The sequence below is a fragment of the Brienomyrus brachyistius genome, chromosome 1, assembly GCF_023856365.1.
Source record: "Brienomyrus brachyistius isolate T26 chromosome 1, BBRACH_0.4, whole genome shotgun sequence".
Taxonomy (NCBI): domain Eukaryota; kingdom Metazoa; phylum Chordata; class Actinopteri; order Osteoglossiformes; family Mormyridae; genus Brienomyrus; species Brienomyrus brachyistius.
This window is the reverse complement of record NC_064533.1, coordinates 21,224,553-21,241,929: the sequence shown is the minus strand read 5'-3', so window position 1 is coordinate 21,241,929 and position 17,377 is coordinate 21,224,553. Positions and strand designations below refer to the sequence as shown.

The following is a 17,377-nucleotide window of genomic DNA, read 5'->3' as shown; positions in this document are numbered from 1 at the left end:
GTGTGATCATAATGACACATCCCACAAGGCAGCCGCACATTTTAGCAGGGTATGACACTTTCCTATAACATTGTGTAGCATGCATCTGCAAGAGGCACTAAATACCTAGAGTTTTCTGTTTTGTAACTGCTACCTTTGTGGTTTTTATTTATCAAAGGCAACACCCACGTAACATTAACCCACAGGAATTCACATAAAAATAATATCAAAATAACCAAAAATATACCAATTTTAAAACCTTAGAACTGTGGTTTAGAAGAGGCACGAATCTTCACATGATTATAGTGATGGTGTAAATTACACAGGGCATGATACAGAATGCTGGAAGTTCCAGAAGAAAGTTCCAGAAGGATCAAAGGCGGCCCGAAACAAAGGAGATGTTCCACACCCTTGGAGGGCTTGCTAACTTAGCGCTGACATCACCTAGGCTGAGAAACCTGGCCAGGAGGTGTAGCAGAGTTTGCTCCCCTGGGACAGTTTCCTTGACTACAGCCCATTCACGCACGTGTCTCCCCCCCCCCCCATACTTACCATAATATCCCCCTTTAGCAGCTGGGCTGGTTCCAGGGTTATATAGATCTTGCCTTTGAATCCTGGGCTGATGTGACTGTTTCACACACAAACAGACACACACACCGATAATCAGCATCAACAACAGCCTGAGGACTAGAGCAGAGTGTAATTAGGACAGAACGCTAAGAAGTCTTACTATATTCCTGACGTGTAGACAGCCTGCATTCCCTGGTACACCTTCAAATATGGCCGACACACTAAAAACCAAAAACAAATATTACGTATAAGAATAGAGTACCAGAAACTAACCTAAAGGCCAGGCAGGAGAAGGAATAAAGGATTATTTTCTGTGTGACTTTCAACCATTCAACCATATAATTCAACCAGCATTAAATAATTAAATTTTATTTCACAGACTGTAAAAAATAACCATCCCCTACAGGATGCACCCCAGCCTGTGTGGGACAGGCTCCAGGATCCCCCCTGGCCTTGGGCGAGATAAGCAGTCAGAACATGGATGGATAGATGGATAGATGGATGGATGTAGACAGTACACGCACATGAGTCAGAGGCACCTTGGCCCAAATCAAGACAGATCGCTTCCAGGTGCCCAAAGTGATACCATAAGTCTCCCCAGGAGGAAAGAGATAACCCTCATATTTGCACAGATTACGGTTGGGACATTTCCTGGAATGATCGAGTCAGCAGTAGGTCAGCCGGGTGTAAACGCACTCCTCAGTCTCAATGCTGGTAGTGATGCAGGCAATTCTCGACAGACTTAAGTAATCCGTCCCATAACCCCTTTAGTGAGTCAAATTTTCCGTCCTCATATCATTCAGGACACCTTACAGCAAAGACACTTAAGCCAAAAATATACTAGTAATATGTACTGAAGAAAATATATTAAATGAATGAAAAGATAAGTGTAAATTCAGGCATATGTCGCCTTTTTGTGTTAGCAATTACGTAAACTCCATATAACACATATAGATATTTTTGCTTAAGCCTTAAGTCGGTTTTTATGTAAGTCGAGAGGTGCCTGTATTTTTGCTTAGCTCAGTGTTTCTCAACCTAGTCTTGGGGACCCCCACAGAGTCCACAATTTTGCTCCCTCCCTGCTCCTAATGCACCTGTACCACGTATTTGGTGTTTTTGATTAGCTAGGGGCTGGGAGGGAGCAAAATTGTGGACTGTCTGGGTTGAAACACTGGCCTAGCTGACACATTTGGTTCCAGCTCTCATTTTTCAATGACTTATTTAACTACCTTTAGCAGTGTATTGTTAGAGGTACAGAGGGACAAACACAGATAACATTTTAATGCCGAACACCTTCTGATGCTTTACGCTTTGATGTAACACCTGTTTACCCTACAGGGTTTGTACAGTTGGGACAATGGTTAGGCTTTTGAGATACAATATTCTTCATAATTCCCCATGTTTCTTCATAGCTGTCTTTTGTCCTTTCCATAAAGACACAGCTGAAGAGATATCAAACATCTTTTCATTTCTGCTGCAGCACTATATAGAAGCCTGAGGAACGCAGGTTTAAATCCATCCATCCATCCATCTTCTAACTGCTACTCCAGTTAAGGATTGCAGACACAGATTGAAATATGTGTTTACTGTTAGGGTTAGTTAGGTTAGGGTTAGGTAACATCCCAAAGAAATGCCTTCTTGGTATATTAACATATTTCTCGGGGGCGCCAAAAAAAGGGGGGAAGTTAGGACAGTTCCAAGGGCCCCTGAAAGACTTGGACTTAATTGGATTGGTCTGGGTTTGGGGTCCAAAAAAACCTCTAATGGTGCATCTGCACACGACCCAGATCTGCCATGATGTGTCATTTTTTTATTGCACACTCCATGACCCACTGAAAATGGTTGAGACACACTTCCTTATATAATCCTTCCTCCTTGTGTTGTATTCTGATGGAACATCACCCATACCCCTGCTAGTCCTGGGATGGATGTGGATGGATGTGGCCCAGCTGTCCTTCACATCCAATTTGCATATTTACTAAAGAGATATTTGCTTTCTTCAAACAACTCTGTCAGCCCCCTATCTATTGCTGATTTATTTTTTTCTCTCTCTTGTACACAGGACCACATCAATGCAGGGTGGGTGATTTTCTTGGGGTCGCTATCATAAGCTGGGATGTAAGCCAAGGCTGTTTAGCTGGTAAAAGTAGTTTTAACTTGTGACGATGGGCTCACACAGAAAGGCCATCAGCACATATGATCAGAAGCCCTGCCAGAGCCAGAGGTCAACGGATTCCTTTAATTTTCCATTTTTATACTTTTGTTGCTCAGTCCTGTATCCCACCGGCAAGATGTATGATGTCTGCATGATGCCTCACCTCCTCCGATGTCGAAGTCGGGGATGCCGTGGAGAACAACGTGATGCAGGAAAACAAGCGACGTGTTCATCTTCATGCATCCAGTCAGCAGGCTGTTCAGTATCCACACATAGCTGGAATAAAGGGTGAGAATTCAGGGCTGCTTAGGGGAGAGTCACTGCTGGTCTCATGGCTTAGGAAACTGCAGTTAATGCTCCTACAACAGGAAATAGACTGTGTTCCAGTGAGATACTGAACAGGAACCGCTACATTAAATAAAAATAAAAAAAGGATAAATATAAATAATAAATCAAATACAATGAATAAAATAAGCTGTATGTATTTGCAGATTTTCTGAAATTCCCTTTGTATGACACTTATTAATCGGCAAGTAAGAAGTAAGCTTTTCAAATTAATACTTCAATATAAAGACGAAGAATTTTTGAATTTGGATAAAATGGGTCTTTTACCTAAAAAGCACCATTTGAGCCAAATAAGACTGTGAGAGAAATTGGGGGGTTTGCATGAAGAGGCATCTTCAACCTCATGCCAGGCCCCAGACCGCCTGGGTGATTTAAGCGTGACTCAGAATAACCCACTGACCTGTGGGTCTTAACTGCTGACAAGCGTTTCAGCAGGATGGGTGATTGACTGCGTACACTACACTGCCCCCCCCCCCACACACACACACAAAAATGCACATCTGAGAAGAAACTTGAGATACTGTAACACACTACATGTTAAACACGTGCTTTTTTAATGCTCAGGGGAATTCTGAAATGGTTCACAGGAACACTAAAATGTGTCAACGGGTCATTCTCGAGAAAAACAAAAACACAGAGGGATGTCAATAGATAAGGCACATTATTCAAGAGCTCCCATATCGGCAACGTGCGTGAGATCCCCGTGGAAAAAGGAGAACGCGGAATTAGAGGGAGTCGGGCCTCACCGCTTCTGTGATGGGGTCATCAGGGCAGAGACTTTGTCGTCGTGGTACCGCCGCATGGCAAAGCGGTCCAGGGCCTGGTCAGCGCTAGAAGAGAGGGAGCAGGGGTCAGTGTGGATAACATGGAAGCCATAAGGGATGGAGGAAGAGGGGGAGGAAGAGGGGGCAGGGCTGAGAAAGAGAGAGCCCAGGATAGGCTGAGATAGACTGGGAGTCTTCCTACTGGGAGTAGGAAGAAGATTTTAGGAGACATGATTTGAGGGAGCAGTAGAGGAAAGTAGTACTGAGTGAGTAATCCCACCCAATCAGAGAAGAATGGGAGGGGCATGTAAACACAGACACACCCACACGTTTGTTTATGCATCATCCAGTCATTGCAGGGATTTCATATTGACTCACTGTATCATAACATACGGTTTCTACAGACATGAACAGTACAGAAGGGAGGACACCAAAGGGCAGTAAGTAAAAGCGCTGCTAAACAAATACACTCGTGGCTTCAGCACCTCTTTCATCTTTCCCTACCCACAATCCCTTGTACATATTAATGGGTGTAGCAAGTGCTTAACAACTAGATGCCCGTGATTGCGAGGGTTAACACATTAAGCTTAATATGAAGCCAGCTTGCACAAAAGTAGAAAAAAGAATAACTTGTATGACATCATAAGTGCCTTAAAGGCCATACTTCCTGCCACCCTAGACTGAGGTGGTACCCCTCCTTTACATGCCGACATTCACAGTGTGTGTCTTTCTTTACCGTTTCCCATGGCAACCCAATCCCAGGCAAACAATGTCAGTTCAGTTCAAAGACTCCCAAGTCACCTTTCCCTGACCTTAATACCATAATGGCCACCATTCAATCACTTTTTTTTTTTTTTTCAGCATTCAGTAACTTTGTTTATTGTCTGTTGTCTGACTGACATGCGGCGCAATGTTAAGGTCAAGTTTTACTGCTGGAGATAGTGGAGACTGATTAAGCCGAAATTACCGGGTCGTTTTAGAGCTTTGCTGGTGACAGGTTGTCTGGGGATTGACTAATCTAGTGTAAGTGAGGCTGACTTTCATTTTTAAGCCCAGCTAATTAGTCCTTTGCGGTCTTTGGTTTTTGAGAAGACAGAGGGATGCCGAAAGACACTTCAGGGTTTGAGCTTGATCGACAAGCCACCCATTTGCAAATGGTGTAGCAGATAGTGATTAATCATTAACTCTAAATTGCTTCATGCTTTCTAAATCCACCTTCTCTGTCGGGAACCCCAGTGCATCAGATGGTCACGGGTTTGATACGTCACCAGGCACAAGCTAGTAGAAGGTACAAACTAGCCAATTCTTCCCCAAAACCCTGTTCTTCCCCCGATTCTTCCACGTCTCCCTGAAAACTCACCTGGCTGAAATGTTGGTGAAGTGCACATAGGAAGAGATGACCACTCCAATTCTGCCCTTTCCACCCTGTTCGGGAAAGAAAAGGCCACATATGAGTGGACAGTTACCTGAACTGCCTGAATGTCAGTTTGGTTGCCCTTGTATCCAATTAGTTTTTTTTGTCTGTTAGTCCGTTGACCATAAATTCAAGAATCTTTGGTACAATAAAGCCCGCACTAATGTTTTCTGAAGGTATGCATATAAATCCACTGAGATATTGCTTGTTTTTTTTCTTGCTTGTCAGTGTGTGACAATCTTTGTGGATAATCTTTGATATCCAAAGATATCCACAGGGCACATGAAGTCACAAGAAACATTGGAGTGATCGCTGCATCATTTCTGCGTCTCCCAGACAGGGGCAAAAAAAATACCCTTTTTACGAACAGAATTTACCACACTGGGTACAAACCACGTCAAACGATGCAATATTTTAATGCTGTCTTTAGAAAAGGTGGAACCTTAATTAAATGATTGTTTTGTTATCAAATTATTAAATTATAAAGCTGATAACACACCAGGTTATAATGATTTCTAAAGAAATATTCTCAGTGTCCTCACAGTAACAGGAGGCTGGATGTCACGCAGTTATCAGTAACAGAGTGGTTTTTAATATCAGTCTCTCAATCAAACCGTGAGCCTCTGGGGACTGAAGTCTTGGGAAAATTATGTTAGTGGAGACTGACTGCGGGGGGAACCTCACCCGGCAATGGATGACCACCACGTGCTGGGGGTTGGCATTGAGCCAGGTCTCCATGGCCTTACAGATGGTGCACATCTTGTCCAGTGGGGGGGCGTGGAGGTCAGGCCAGCCCGTGTCCATGGTCTGAAATAACAGCAGGGGCCACAGAAATTCACAGGAGCTGGCAGAGCAGAGCTAAATGGCTAAACCCCTCCCCCTTCCCTGGTGCCTGGACTCCGGGCCCCACCCTCCGATCACGGTGCTCTAAAGGGAAACCCCCTTTATTGAGTGGCCGACACAATGTCCCCATGTCCTGCTGTGGCATTCAGCCACATGTCCACAACTTCAGCATGAGCTCCGCTAACAAGCCGAACACTTAATTATCCAGCCCACTGCCCCTGCATGAAAAGACGGGGAGCTGTACTACGCTTAAGCTACAAATGTCTTCCATTTATACAACTGGATATTCTTATGATGTGCTTCTAGTCCAGCTCCCTGCTCAAAGATGCCGCAAACGTGTCTTGGGTAGCAGTAGATGTTTCTGGAAACTCCCGCATTGCAATATAAGCTTCCTGTCAACTGACAGGACTGCCGCTGACCGGTTTGAAAAGAGGATGTGACGTTTCTCACATTCTCTTTCTCATTACAAACCTGCCAGTCATACATGGGTATATGAAAAATATGATAAAATCTTGTTCTTTATGAAATTTAGTGTCTGACCAAAGACCAAAATGCCTCAGGAGAGTAGACGGTATTATGTAATATGAGATAGATAGATAGATAGATAGATAGATAGATAGATAGATAGATAGATAGATAGATAGATAGATAGATAGATAGATAGATAGATAGATAGATAGATAGATAGATAGATAGATAGATAGATGTCTTTACCTTGGGGTTCATTTTACTGAGTTCATATCTTTTTTCTGAAAGGTTGATGACCTTTGAGGGGCAAGAAAAGACAAGTAATTATGCTCCTGACATAATCATGCTAGACACAAGAAACTGCAGGGGTGGGGGGGTTGCAAAAGCACAATAGCATGTAGAGTGACCACATCCATTCACACTGAAAGAAGTTGAAGATCTTCATTCAGCCGATTCAGCATCACAAGTATCCATCTATCAATCCATCTTCTAACCACTTCTCCTAATCAGGGTCATGGGTAAAAACCATCGAAGTGGGTATCTAAAGAGAACAACACAGCTTGATACCACTGAGCAACACCTCTGTCCCTTTGAGGACGAGCCCTGCTTGAACCATAACCAGAAGAGTGGTGGAGACAACAGCAGATGAAGGTGTCTGTGCCCAGTCAGTGTCTTTACATGAATGAAAAATGAGGATTTATCCACATGCAGCTGGTGTTTGTGTTGTCAAGAGGATGACGTATGTAAAGCATGTGGAATGCCCGTTAATGAGGTTCAGCTGGCCCCCCCCTCAGCTAAAACAATGGGGAGGTAAAGGGGGACAGCTGAGCCCTGGAGGGGGGGGGACTAAGATCAGGGGCAATTCCAGGATTTTGTTTTATGGTGTGGGCATAAAAGGGGGCATAACTTATACAGAGGGGCCAGCCTTAACATTAGCCGAAGATATGTTCAGAATCGGTGATTGACAGGTGAGGGGGCCCTCCAGGGGCCAATCAGCTTTCAGCTGGGGCCAGAGTCCCTATGGCCTTGCCTCCTTATTGGGCGGGAAGGTAGGAGCAATATCCTTGATTCTAATTGGCTATTTTTCCACCTCCAGGGGTCTAGTTTGGTTTTTCTGAGTGCCTCTTCATTCCCGGGGATCACTTTTGTGTTTTCTACATTCTTAATTGGTGAAGATGCCATTTCATTTTCATTCAGGTACTAAAACAATTTCCTCAGCCCCCACTGTCTCAGTGCCACTTCAATCCTGTTCCTCCCCCCACTCCACAACCAGGCACAGTATAAAGGGAACTTTCAATCCACATTTCATCAGGCTGTTTGCAGGGAAGGGGGGGTGCATAATCCGCACTTGTGACGGCCGCAGGTGTAACTGTTTGAATTGTGTCGCTGATTCGATAATAAGCTATCTTTTCAGCTCTTCTGGGCTGTGTTTACCCACTAGCTGATCTGAGGTCATTATGTAGGCCACATATAGCATATGGGATAATTCAGCAAGCCATCGAAATGAGGCCTTCAGTTTCCATTGACACTCTCTGGACACAACGGGGATTGTACTACATGAACTGGGGACTGGCTTTCAAATCATTTTACCCTCTTATATCACTACACACAATTTTGTTCCTGTTTGTGCTGGGTGAGGGTATAAACGGAATCTATATCTATCTATCTATCTATCTATCTATCTATCTATCTATCTATCTATCTATCTATCTATCTATCTATCTGTCTGTCTGTCTGTCTGTCTGTCTGTCTGTCTGTCTGTCTGTCTGTCTGTCTGTCTGTCTAGCCTGATAATTTCCTGCAGGTTGTAGTACAGTTTCCTAATTTTGCCGGACGGAGCTCGGGGTTCCAGCCCTCACCAGGTAATTGTCTCCGTGTTTGGAGCGAAGCATGCGTAAGACATCCTGTAGGTTATGCAGGTAGCTCTCCTCAGTGCAGGTGCGGGGGAAGGACACAGCGATGATTCGCTCCGTGATGTAGGTCAGGTCAACCTCGTATCCCTCCTCCATCACTGCACATGGGCCTCCCCGCCTGTACGGGAGGAGGAGACAAAGGGAAACATGTTGGGTCAGAGCAGTGGTTCTCAAACTCGGTCCCACTGCCTTGCTTGTTTTCCAGCTATCCCTGCCCTACACACTGCTGATTACCTGGATCAGGTGTGTTCAGTCAATCAGAAGCTGAAAGACAGCTGGGACTTAGTGGGGCAGGGATAGGACTGTGTGGGGCAGGGATAGCTGGAAAACAAGTAGGGCATTGGGTCCCGAGGACCAGGTTCGAGAACCACTGGGTTAGAGAGTCCTCAAAGCCTCACTTCACCTCAGATGTTTCAGACCCTTTGTTAATGCACCTACATTCCACTCATCCCTTCCCCTCACATGTAGGATGGTGCCCTTTAAATGCCCTCCCCCGACCCATATCTACACTTGAATTAAAAATTGTACATTCACATGTATAAGTGTGAAAGCACACCCCGATAAACATGCTGCAGGCAGGAGTCTCCGCAATGTTGGCAGGTGTCTCTGGCTTCTGCAGATGTCAGGTCACCTTTGGACTCCTGGGCTGCTGCAGCCAGCGCCTCCGTGTTTCCCTGCACGCCCCTGCTGGCGTCACGCGACTGCCTTTCCCAAGCCTGGGGCCCCACCCACGGTACACCACCGACGCTTGACCAGTCACGTTCCACCCAGGGTCACCACAATGAGGGGGCCAGGGGGGAGCCACCCCATCCCCCTCTTTGGTGGGCACCCATCATACTTAAATGCACACCCCAAAATGGCACTGCTGCTCACCCATGAAGATCTTGGGCTTGGCCATCAAATTTGTTTCGGTGCTGACACCAGCATCGGGACCACCAGTGCTCACTGAAATCAACCAGGAATGGAAACACATTCGCGGGACACATGCCGAAATATCAGTTACCTAAACTCTGAAGTGGAAGTAAAAATGAACTTTAAGCAGAATATGTGAACTGCAGTGCAAATGCCACCTGTTCACTGATAGCCACTGAGTATCTCAGAACTCAAGGCTGACTTAAGACCTAGCGCCCTGTAACTCACATTGCTGTTATGGGGTGAATCCTTAGTCTTATTATTGACCCCATTGAGTGGATCGCTCGCTGGTGCCCTTTGACCCCTGAGGTGCCTTGTGACCGACTGCTTTGTTGGCGTTTAGTATCAGGAAGGAGCAGCTTGGTGAGTGAGAAAACCAGGGCAGACCTTAGAGCTGCGAACAAGTGTGCTGCCCTGATGCTCTGTTAGCTTTGTCACCACCCAGACCGAGAGGCGCAAATGAAAGGCCTTGGTCTGACCTCTTTAAACAGGATCATTCAAAGCCTTTTAGCCAGGGTTTGAGTTTCTTTGAGGCCTGGAAACTTTAAAGTGCCTCGCGTGATCCAAATCTCAGTGACACTGCCTCACCATCATGTACGCCTCTCATTACATGGACAATGCCCATCATCAGATCAACATATTCAATGATGGGCAAATTAACTGACACTGTTGGCAATGTCAGCATAGTGCTAATTTTGTTAGCGTCTAGTTTCTGTGTCAGAGAGGGGATCAGACAGTGTTTTTTGTTGGTGTAATGTGAAATCCACCTGCCCCTCCACTGCTATTCCACCACAGCTCATCTCCACTGTAACCAGTTGCATTTTCTGCTACTCTTCCACCACTTGTTATCCTTCCCTTTTGTTCTCTGCCTCTGACCATAACACCCACTGGAGTCTGCCTCACCAACTTAATCAACGACCACTAGATCACAAATACTCTCATACAATCACATTATTGATCTCACTTCCAGTCAATGGATTATCCAGTGGTACCGACATCCCTGTTTGATGAAGATGTAGAACTGAAAATGTTCTGAAATGTCTTCCCAAAGGTCTATATAAAATAGTTCAAGATGTCTGATGTACTACATGCATGGCCCCTAACAAGAAGATTTTGGAATACAGAAAAACATGCGTATCCAGTTCAGATCTTCTCTTACAGTTAAGAAGTTCACTTGGTCCCCCTCCTGTGAAGATTCAAAGATACTTTGTTATAATAACTGATACCATACCAAGCACTAATAAACAGCTGAAATTGGAAATGATTAAGGAATGTGTGAGCTGTTCCAACAGGCAGTGTTACACTGATCAAGCAGAATTTAAATTCTGGCCAAAGATATTTGGTTACAGGTTGCAACCTCAGGCTTAGTAGAAAGGAGGGCATTCCTTCCGAAAATGCCACAAAGAAAACAGCATTCTGTGAGGGCTCCAAAGCCGACACAAAGCTTCTCAACTGGCACGGAAAAGAATGAGGAGTCCGGAAAGTTCCCCGAATTCAGCAGAACAAGCTGAAACAGGCCAGCGGGCAGATGCTGGAGATTAAAGCTTCCAAACCCCTCACCTGCAGGAACGTGTTTTGTGTGTGTGTGTGTGTGTGTGTGTGTGTGTGTGTCCAGGTATACCTTGCCTTGTGGGGACCAAATGTCCCCCCAAAGTGATGAATACCCATTTTTTACCTTATGGGGACCAGTGTCTATTTTATAAAAATTCGTGGCTGCAATGAAAAAACTAAAAATGCAATAACTGTATTTTGTTTGGTTACTTATGGTTATGGTCATGGGTTAAGGTTGTCATAGTTAGCATTAGCATTTTTCCCGAATCAGCATTTTTTTGTGTGTGCGTGTGTGTGTGTGTGTGCATGTGTGTGTGTGTGTGTGTGTAGGTGTGTGCGAGCGGGTGTGTCTGTGTTTGAGAGTGTGTGTGTGAGTAGGTGTGAGTGTGGCAGCCCGTCAGTGGATCTCAAACAAGGCGTCAAAATCAGCCGCCCCAGGCCTCATGCCTCCACCCAGGAACCTTGTTTACACAACAAGTGGAAGCTACGAATTTGGTCAGGGAAGGAGAATGATGGAACCTGCCACAGGCCAGCATAGGAGCAGGTAAGCAGGTCATGAACTGGGTTAAATCACCACATTGCAGCAGACAATATGTTTGCTCTGCTAACCCCCCAACCATCACCACCCCCGGAATGCATGAGGTACTGGTCTGTGCATGCACAGTTCATTGTTTTGACCAGGGAGACACTGGACTGTAAATGTTTTGTCAGGAACTGTGACACATGAATACCTGAGACCAATCAGATGCTGAATAACCGTGTTTAAATGGGATTGTCTAGAACCATTAAATAGCCCCAAACCCGCCAGTGTTCCATTAGATCTCATTATTCTCGTTATGATTAGCAAACAGGGAGCCAAAGGTAAAGGTGCTGTAGTTTCACAGCTGTGGAAAGAATCTCCCCTTGGCAAGAAGTACTAATCCCTGCAGACTATTCTGCAATCCATAAGGAATCCCAAAAATTAAATGTCACCTCTAATGGTGACCTTCCCTAACCTGTAACCCAAGCAGTGAAGCCAGGACCCTAGTGAAAGGGGACTGAGGATTTAACCAAACAAGAAAGTGAAATAGAAATTAAAAGAGCGTGGGGTCAAAGTCGCACCTCGCCTGGGTGTCGAGATACTATAGAACCCACCGGCACACTGACAGAACCCAAGTACATGGAAAGCAGTCCGTAAGGCTGATGGGGCAGCAGGTGATAATGTGGTTACAGACATGATCTCCTTACCTGGAGGCTTCTGGTAACACCTTCATAAAATATCCTGCTAAATGGGTGGAAAGAAAATCAGAGGGCCCTTCCAGAACAAAGCTTAACCAAATGGAAAAATAAAAACAGCAGGGGAATCGGGGGCAGATAAAAGGGAATGAAGAAAGGCTACTGGGTAATGGAGACCAACTTGGGGGGGGGGGGGATGACAAAAGCTTTTGAATATGAAGAATGAGATAGCAGCCGCTGTTTGAACTGAGTGAAAGCCACTTTGTGTGTGTTTCGGACATATCACCCGAAGGATGACTCACTGAGGAAGCATTAGGTGGTCACATGGGTCACGGCACCCCCACCCCCGCAAGCCTAAGAAGCTAAAATGATTATTAACACGTTTGCTAACCAACCAGCAAGCATGATAGAAAGAGGATGTCTGTGTGTATTGTTGCGTAACAGAACTCTGAAGACCTTCCACCATGTCCATTATGAAACTGATGCCATCTGATGGTGAGCATGGTTGTAATTACAAAAGGAATGAAAGTGGGAATTTCCTTACTAGGATTAAAATGTTTCAATATTAATAACTAATAACTTCCCATGCTTATGTGAAACTGAATTTAGATTTTTGCTGACACTTCTCTGCTTATGAACACCAATAGTTTCTGTATTTAGATCAGGAATAGAAAGATCTTCAGGCCTCCAGTCTGTGGAGGTGAAGCAGGCCACAGTAAGGAGTCAGGTATGAAATATTCATTATATGATGTAACGTGGTACAAAACGCTGGAGATACGGTGGAGTTGTCGAAGATCCTGGCTGTTCGCTGCAGGCTGTGATTTTGCTATGGCTCATCCAAAGCAATGACCACTGTAGTCAGTCACACATAGACGTCACACACCGAACAACAAGCATGGTCATCCACTAGAGCAGGGCTGGGGAACCCGTTCCATGGAGGGCCGGTGCGGGTGCGGGATTTTGGGAAGACCTCTCAATCAGCCAATAATAAAGCAGTGGTTCTCAATTCCAGGCCTCGGAACCCACTGCTATTGACTGATTGAGAGGCCACCCCAAACAGGCCTGGTTACAATGTGAGCAACCTACCAGGATCAGCAGTCACCCAAGAAGTCATCAGTTATATGAAGAAGACACTGTGCAAATTAACAACGTACGTTTGAGGTCAACTGAGTTTGAGGCTAATTTGTTTTCACATCAGGGACCATGTGACCCTTTTAAGTATCACATTTTGTTCTGCGTTATCACTTGATAAATGCACTAGAAACCCCCACTCCAGCACGTCGGAGAGATGTGCGAATGACGCAAACACTGGATTTGACCTGACCGAAGGCATGATCAACCTCCATGTTTGTTTGTCGTGTGACTCACAAAGAAATATTATGAAAAGTAAACAGCCTTAATGCGAGAGGAAGATAACAAGCTGCTGCAACCAGACCCTGCAAATCAGGGCTTTTAGAGCCTACAGAGACTTTTACTCTCTAAAGTATCTCGGCTGATTTATGCCACTATTTCTAATCTCACTCAAAGAAGGGCCGCAATAAACCCCGAAATCTGCAAAATATCAGGCAACTGTCCTGAAGTGCATCAACCCCAATTTGAGCACCACTTAATCTTTCCCAAAATCAACAACACGCTGTTCCCCCACAACCATAAATGGCCCAAATCCATCGATGCGGTCTTACTGGCAGTATCCAATTATGTCCAGTACAGAAGAATGCGTCCCAAAATGGATTAACATCTTCCCTCCCTCTTCCCTGCGATCTCCCATGTTAAATGGATCACACAGGCCAGATCTATAGCTCCCTCACGAGCTGGACATTTCTGCAAACCTGCCATGCCTATAATGCCCACCCCCCACCCCCGACACACAAAGCCCCCTCTCCTCCACACCTGCCCTATCAGGACCTGATCATTCCTCCTCGGCAGGGCCCCCCTTCGTCACCACTGGCGCTTCTGTCAGGCAGAGTGGGGCAGGCGAGAAAAATAAAAGGCGAGGAGAAGAGAGCCTCAGGAATGGAGATAAACACAGGCTATCACAGTGAGAAAATGAGGAGGAAAACGTGAAGGTCTGGAAAGGGTGCTAGACAGGGCTGCTTACATGTCATTACCGAGCCTCGTCTGGAGTTGAGCCTCCAGGTGCAGAAAACCAGATGGCACCTCCCATTCAGCAGTGTGTCTCTCCCCTCTCTCTCTCTCTACGCTTTCTTCCCCCCCAAAAGTAGTCTTGGTAGCCCAGCATGTAACACCAGCTCTGTACCAGCCAACGTCAGGCACCAACACACGCCTGGTCCGATTTTGTCTAAAACCTGCCTGCATTGGACTGAGGGAGAGTCACGGCAAAGGGTGATAAATTGTGAGTTTAAAAGAAAAAGCTTTTTTTTCCCTGTGAGAGCGATTTAATTGTTTTCACTCTGAGCAATTTGACGCAACACAGAGGACCCTTGGGGGGGTAGGGGGGGAGCAGAGGTGGGGGCAAGAGAACTTGGGGGCGGTTGGGGGGAGGTTGGTTGCAAACTCATATGCGACCCCAAGGAACGAAAGCAAGAAACAGACATGCTGCCCCAGAGCAAACCCCACTGTGTAAATAAAAAATCTGATTGCTTACCTTTAACACAGATCTGAATAGCTTTTCAATCTGTAATCCACCTGGCAAGTTAACATGGGACAAAAAAAAATCTGTCAGCAGAAAGCAAACTGCACGCAAAGTTGGAACAGGGAGATCTAGGTCGTCTGTGCTAGGGACTACTCTCTCACTCTCTCACTCTCTCACTCTCTCACTCTCTCTCCCACTCTCTCTCCCTCCTTCTCCCTACCTCTGAAAGAAACATGGAGTCACTCTCCCTGGACTAGAAAGTCATGTACTTTGCCCCCCGGCTCCTAGCGGATGCTGTTGGTTGCATGGGAAGCAGCCGAGTGTAGAGAAGCCTACACTGCTCAGCGGAAGAGAGAGCGAGAGAGAGAGAGAGAGAGAGTGAGAGAGAGAGTGAGAGAGAGAGATAAGGCAGTTTTCCCTCCAGTCGAATTTGCCACTGCTGTTACTACTGCCAACCTCCCCGGCCCCTTTTCCTGAAGCAGACAATCCTCCCACTGTGCGGCCGCCCAAGCTCGCCTGGGCCCCTCCCTCCCCCAGCCTCTCGTTACTGCTAGAGGTGGCAGGGGGTGGGGGGCGTATGTCTATGAGTGCAAGAGGGGGGCGTGGATCAAGCAGACTGAAATAACAGGAAGGCAGGCCACTCCACACCACAGGTTTATTCTGAGATTTAAAATTCTTCGCATCAACCTGCCCCCCCCCCCAACCCCTACACACCTCCCTCCACTCCCCCTCCCCATCCCCCAGGCTGCGGCCTGTAACAGAGAGCCAGCTTCTCGATCCTTCACTCTGTTTCTCACGAACAAGCTTGCTATTGTGAACGGAGTAGCATTCCTCACTGTTCCACAAAATACTTACACCCCTGTACGTGTCACATTAAAAAAATACATAAATAAAAATTCACGACAAAAACACCAGAAAGTGAAACCAAACAGAATCACTTCCCGGTGTGCTAGCACCTCCCAACAGTCCATGCTAATGAAATAACCGGGACGTTTAAAGGTGCCTTTGTTTCCCAGCACAAACACCCCAAACCTTGTTCGTTTCGGGTTGTTTACACAGTGAGCGCTGCTGTCATCAAAAATGATTTCAGGTTCCTCCCGGTTAGATAAATATTCACGCTGACAATTTACACACGAAACTGTTTCACCAAAGTGTTCCTCAAAAGACGATGAGGTAAATTAAAAAAAACTTATATTTAACTAAAGTAACTGACACTTTTATCCAAGGCAACTTACAATAGAGGGAAGGATGGAAATATTTTTCAAAGCAAACATTTAATGAAATATTGGTGTTGGACAGGGTCTGGGCTCCTGTCTGTGGAGGTGAAGCAGTCCACAGTAAGGAGTCAGGTATGAAATATTCATTATATGATGTAACGTGGCACAAAACGCTGGAGATACAGTTGAGAAGACAACTATTCTAGTTATTGTAAGATAACTGTCCAGTAACTATTCACAGTTTCGTTCGATTTAAAATGAACTAGGTAGTTTAGCTGGGTTAGACATATTTTGTTGGGTAATGAAAAAGACGGAATAGGCTGAATAAGACAAAATAGGCCTCTAAAATGCTCATGGAGTATGATTTTGCTTCTGAATGTATATGCGAATGTGTGCCCTGTGCAGGGACCTCCTAACCAGGTCTCCTAACCAGGATAAGCGGTTATAAGATGGATGGATGGACAGACTAAATATTTGGGGATAAATAAAACCCATTTTTAAATCATAAAAATAAGCTCTCATCACTTCATTTGAAAATAATTAAAAATCTAACTGCATTTCTAATCACTGGAAACAACTGGAATGGAAAATGAACCAGTTTGATGCACATTAGATCGTATCAGTATGCCGTGGTGCATTTACTTGAACAAGCTTTATATTATCTTGTTTTAATTCGGATTGAACTCTGCTAGAAAACAATCAAAAACCCTATTTTTTAAAAATGGTTTAATTTGTCTGAATTTAGTCATTTGGCTTAGAATAGCCAAAATAACATTATTTGCAATAAGTTTTGGTAAATTACTTTGTGCTGTTATTGCAGCATAAAAAAACTATTTAAAAAAATCAATTTTCAAACAAAGCTTAACTAAACATGGAATCTTATGGGAAACGTACAGCAAAATGAACATTTATTCAACAATCCATTATGAATATTTGAATGTTTCAGCCAAAATATGAATTTTTATGCCAAGTCATTAATTAGGAATCTACTCCTAAATAACGTGCCGCAGCTTTACTCTGCAGAAGATAGACTTATTATTATATTACATTATGTATTATCTTGCGTGCACCTGGCAAAGTGTCCATGGTTAATTTGCCCATTTTCTTTCCAGCAGGTTAATTTGTAAACAGTTGGATTGTGGTGGAATTTGGGAGTTTATGTCTTAATGTTTCAGACTTTATTTTAACATCAGGAAGCCCTTCCTTTAAAAAAAACTATGTATTTGAAGGCCCAAGCAATAATAACTAAGTAATACTTACAGATGTGCAACGCTGAAATATCAAACTTCATTTGAGAATGTTAACAGACTGGCTATTACTCAATATATGGTGGATTTCATGTTTTTGGGGAAACAAAAATCCTCATTAAACTTTCATTTCAAAGTGACCATTTCAGCATCTCGCAAGAAGCACAGCGCCACGTATCGATATGTACGCT

General features: G+C 44.8%; 1 protein-coding gene across 2 annotated transcripts in view; it reads right to left on the bottom strand.

The window, feature by feature from the left end:
- Positions 1 to 15,176, bottom strand: part of si:ch211-191a24.3 (tensin-3) — a 52,725-nt gene extending 37,549 nt beyond the window's left edge. The window contains exons 1-10 of one of the 2 annotated variants that reach the window (XM_049008475.1): positions 14,943 to 15,176; positions 14,735 to 14,775; positions 8,398 to 8,569; positions 6,785 to 6,835; positions 5,912 to 6,034; positions 5,174 to 5,238; positions 3,796 to 3,879; positions 2,868 to 2,980; positions 710 to 770; positions 532 to 607 (exon numbers count right to left, since the gene is read on the bottom strand). In XM_049008475.1, coding sequence (XP_048864432.1) covers positions 532 to 607; positions 710 to 770; positions 2,868 to 2,980; positions 3,796 to 3,879; positions 5,174 to 5,238; positions 5,912 to 6,034; positions 6,785 to 6,835; positions 8,398 to 8,547 — 723 coding nt within the window. In that variant the 5' untranslated portion in view covers positions 8,548 to 8,569; positions 14,735 to 14,775; positions 14,943 to 15,176. The remainder of the gene's footprint in view (positions 1 to 531; positions 608 to 709; positions 771 to 2,867; positions 2,981 to 3,795; positions 3,880 to 5,173; positions 5,239 to 5,911; positions 6,035 to 6,784; positions 6,836 to 8,397; positions 8,570 to 14,734; positions 14,776 to 14,942) is intronic. The other variant, XM_049008465.1, reaches the window with a different exon arrangement.
- Between the last annotated feature and the right edge of the window lie 2,201 nt (positions 15,177 to 17,377).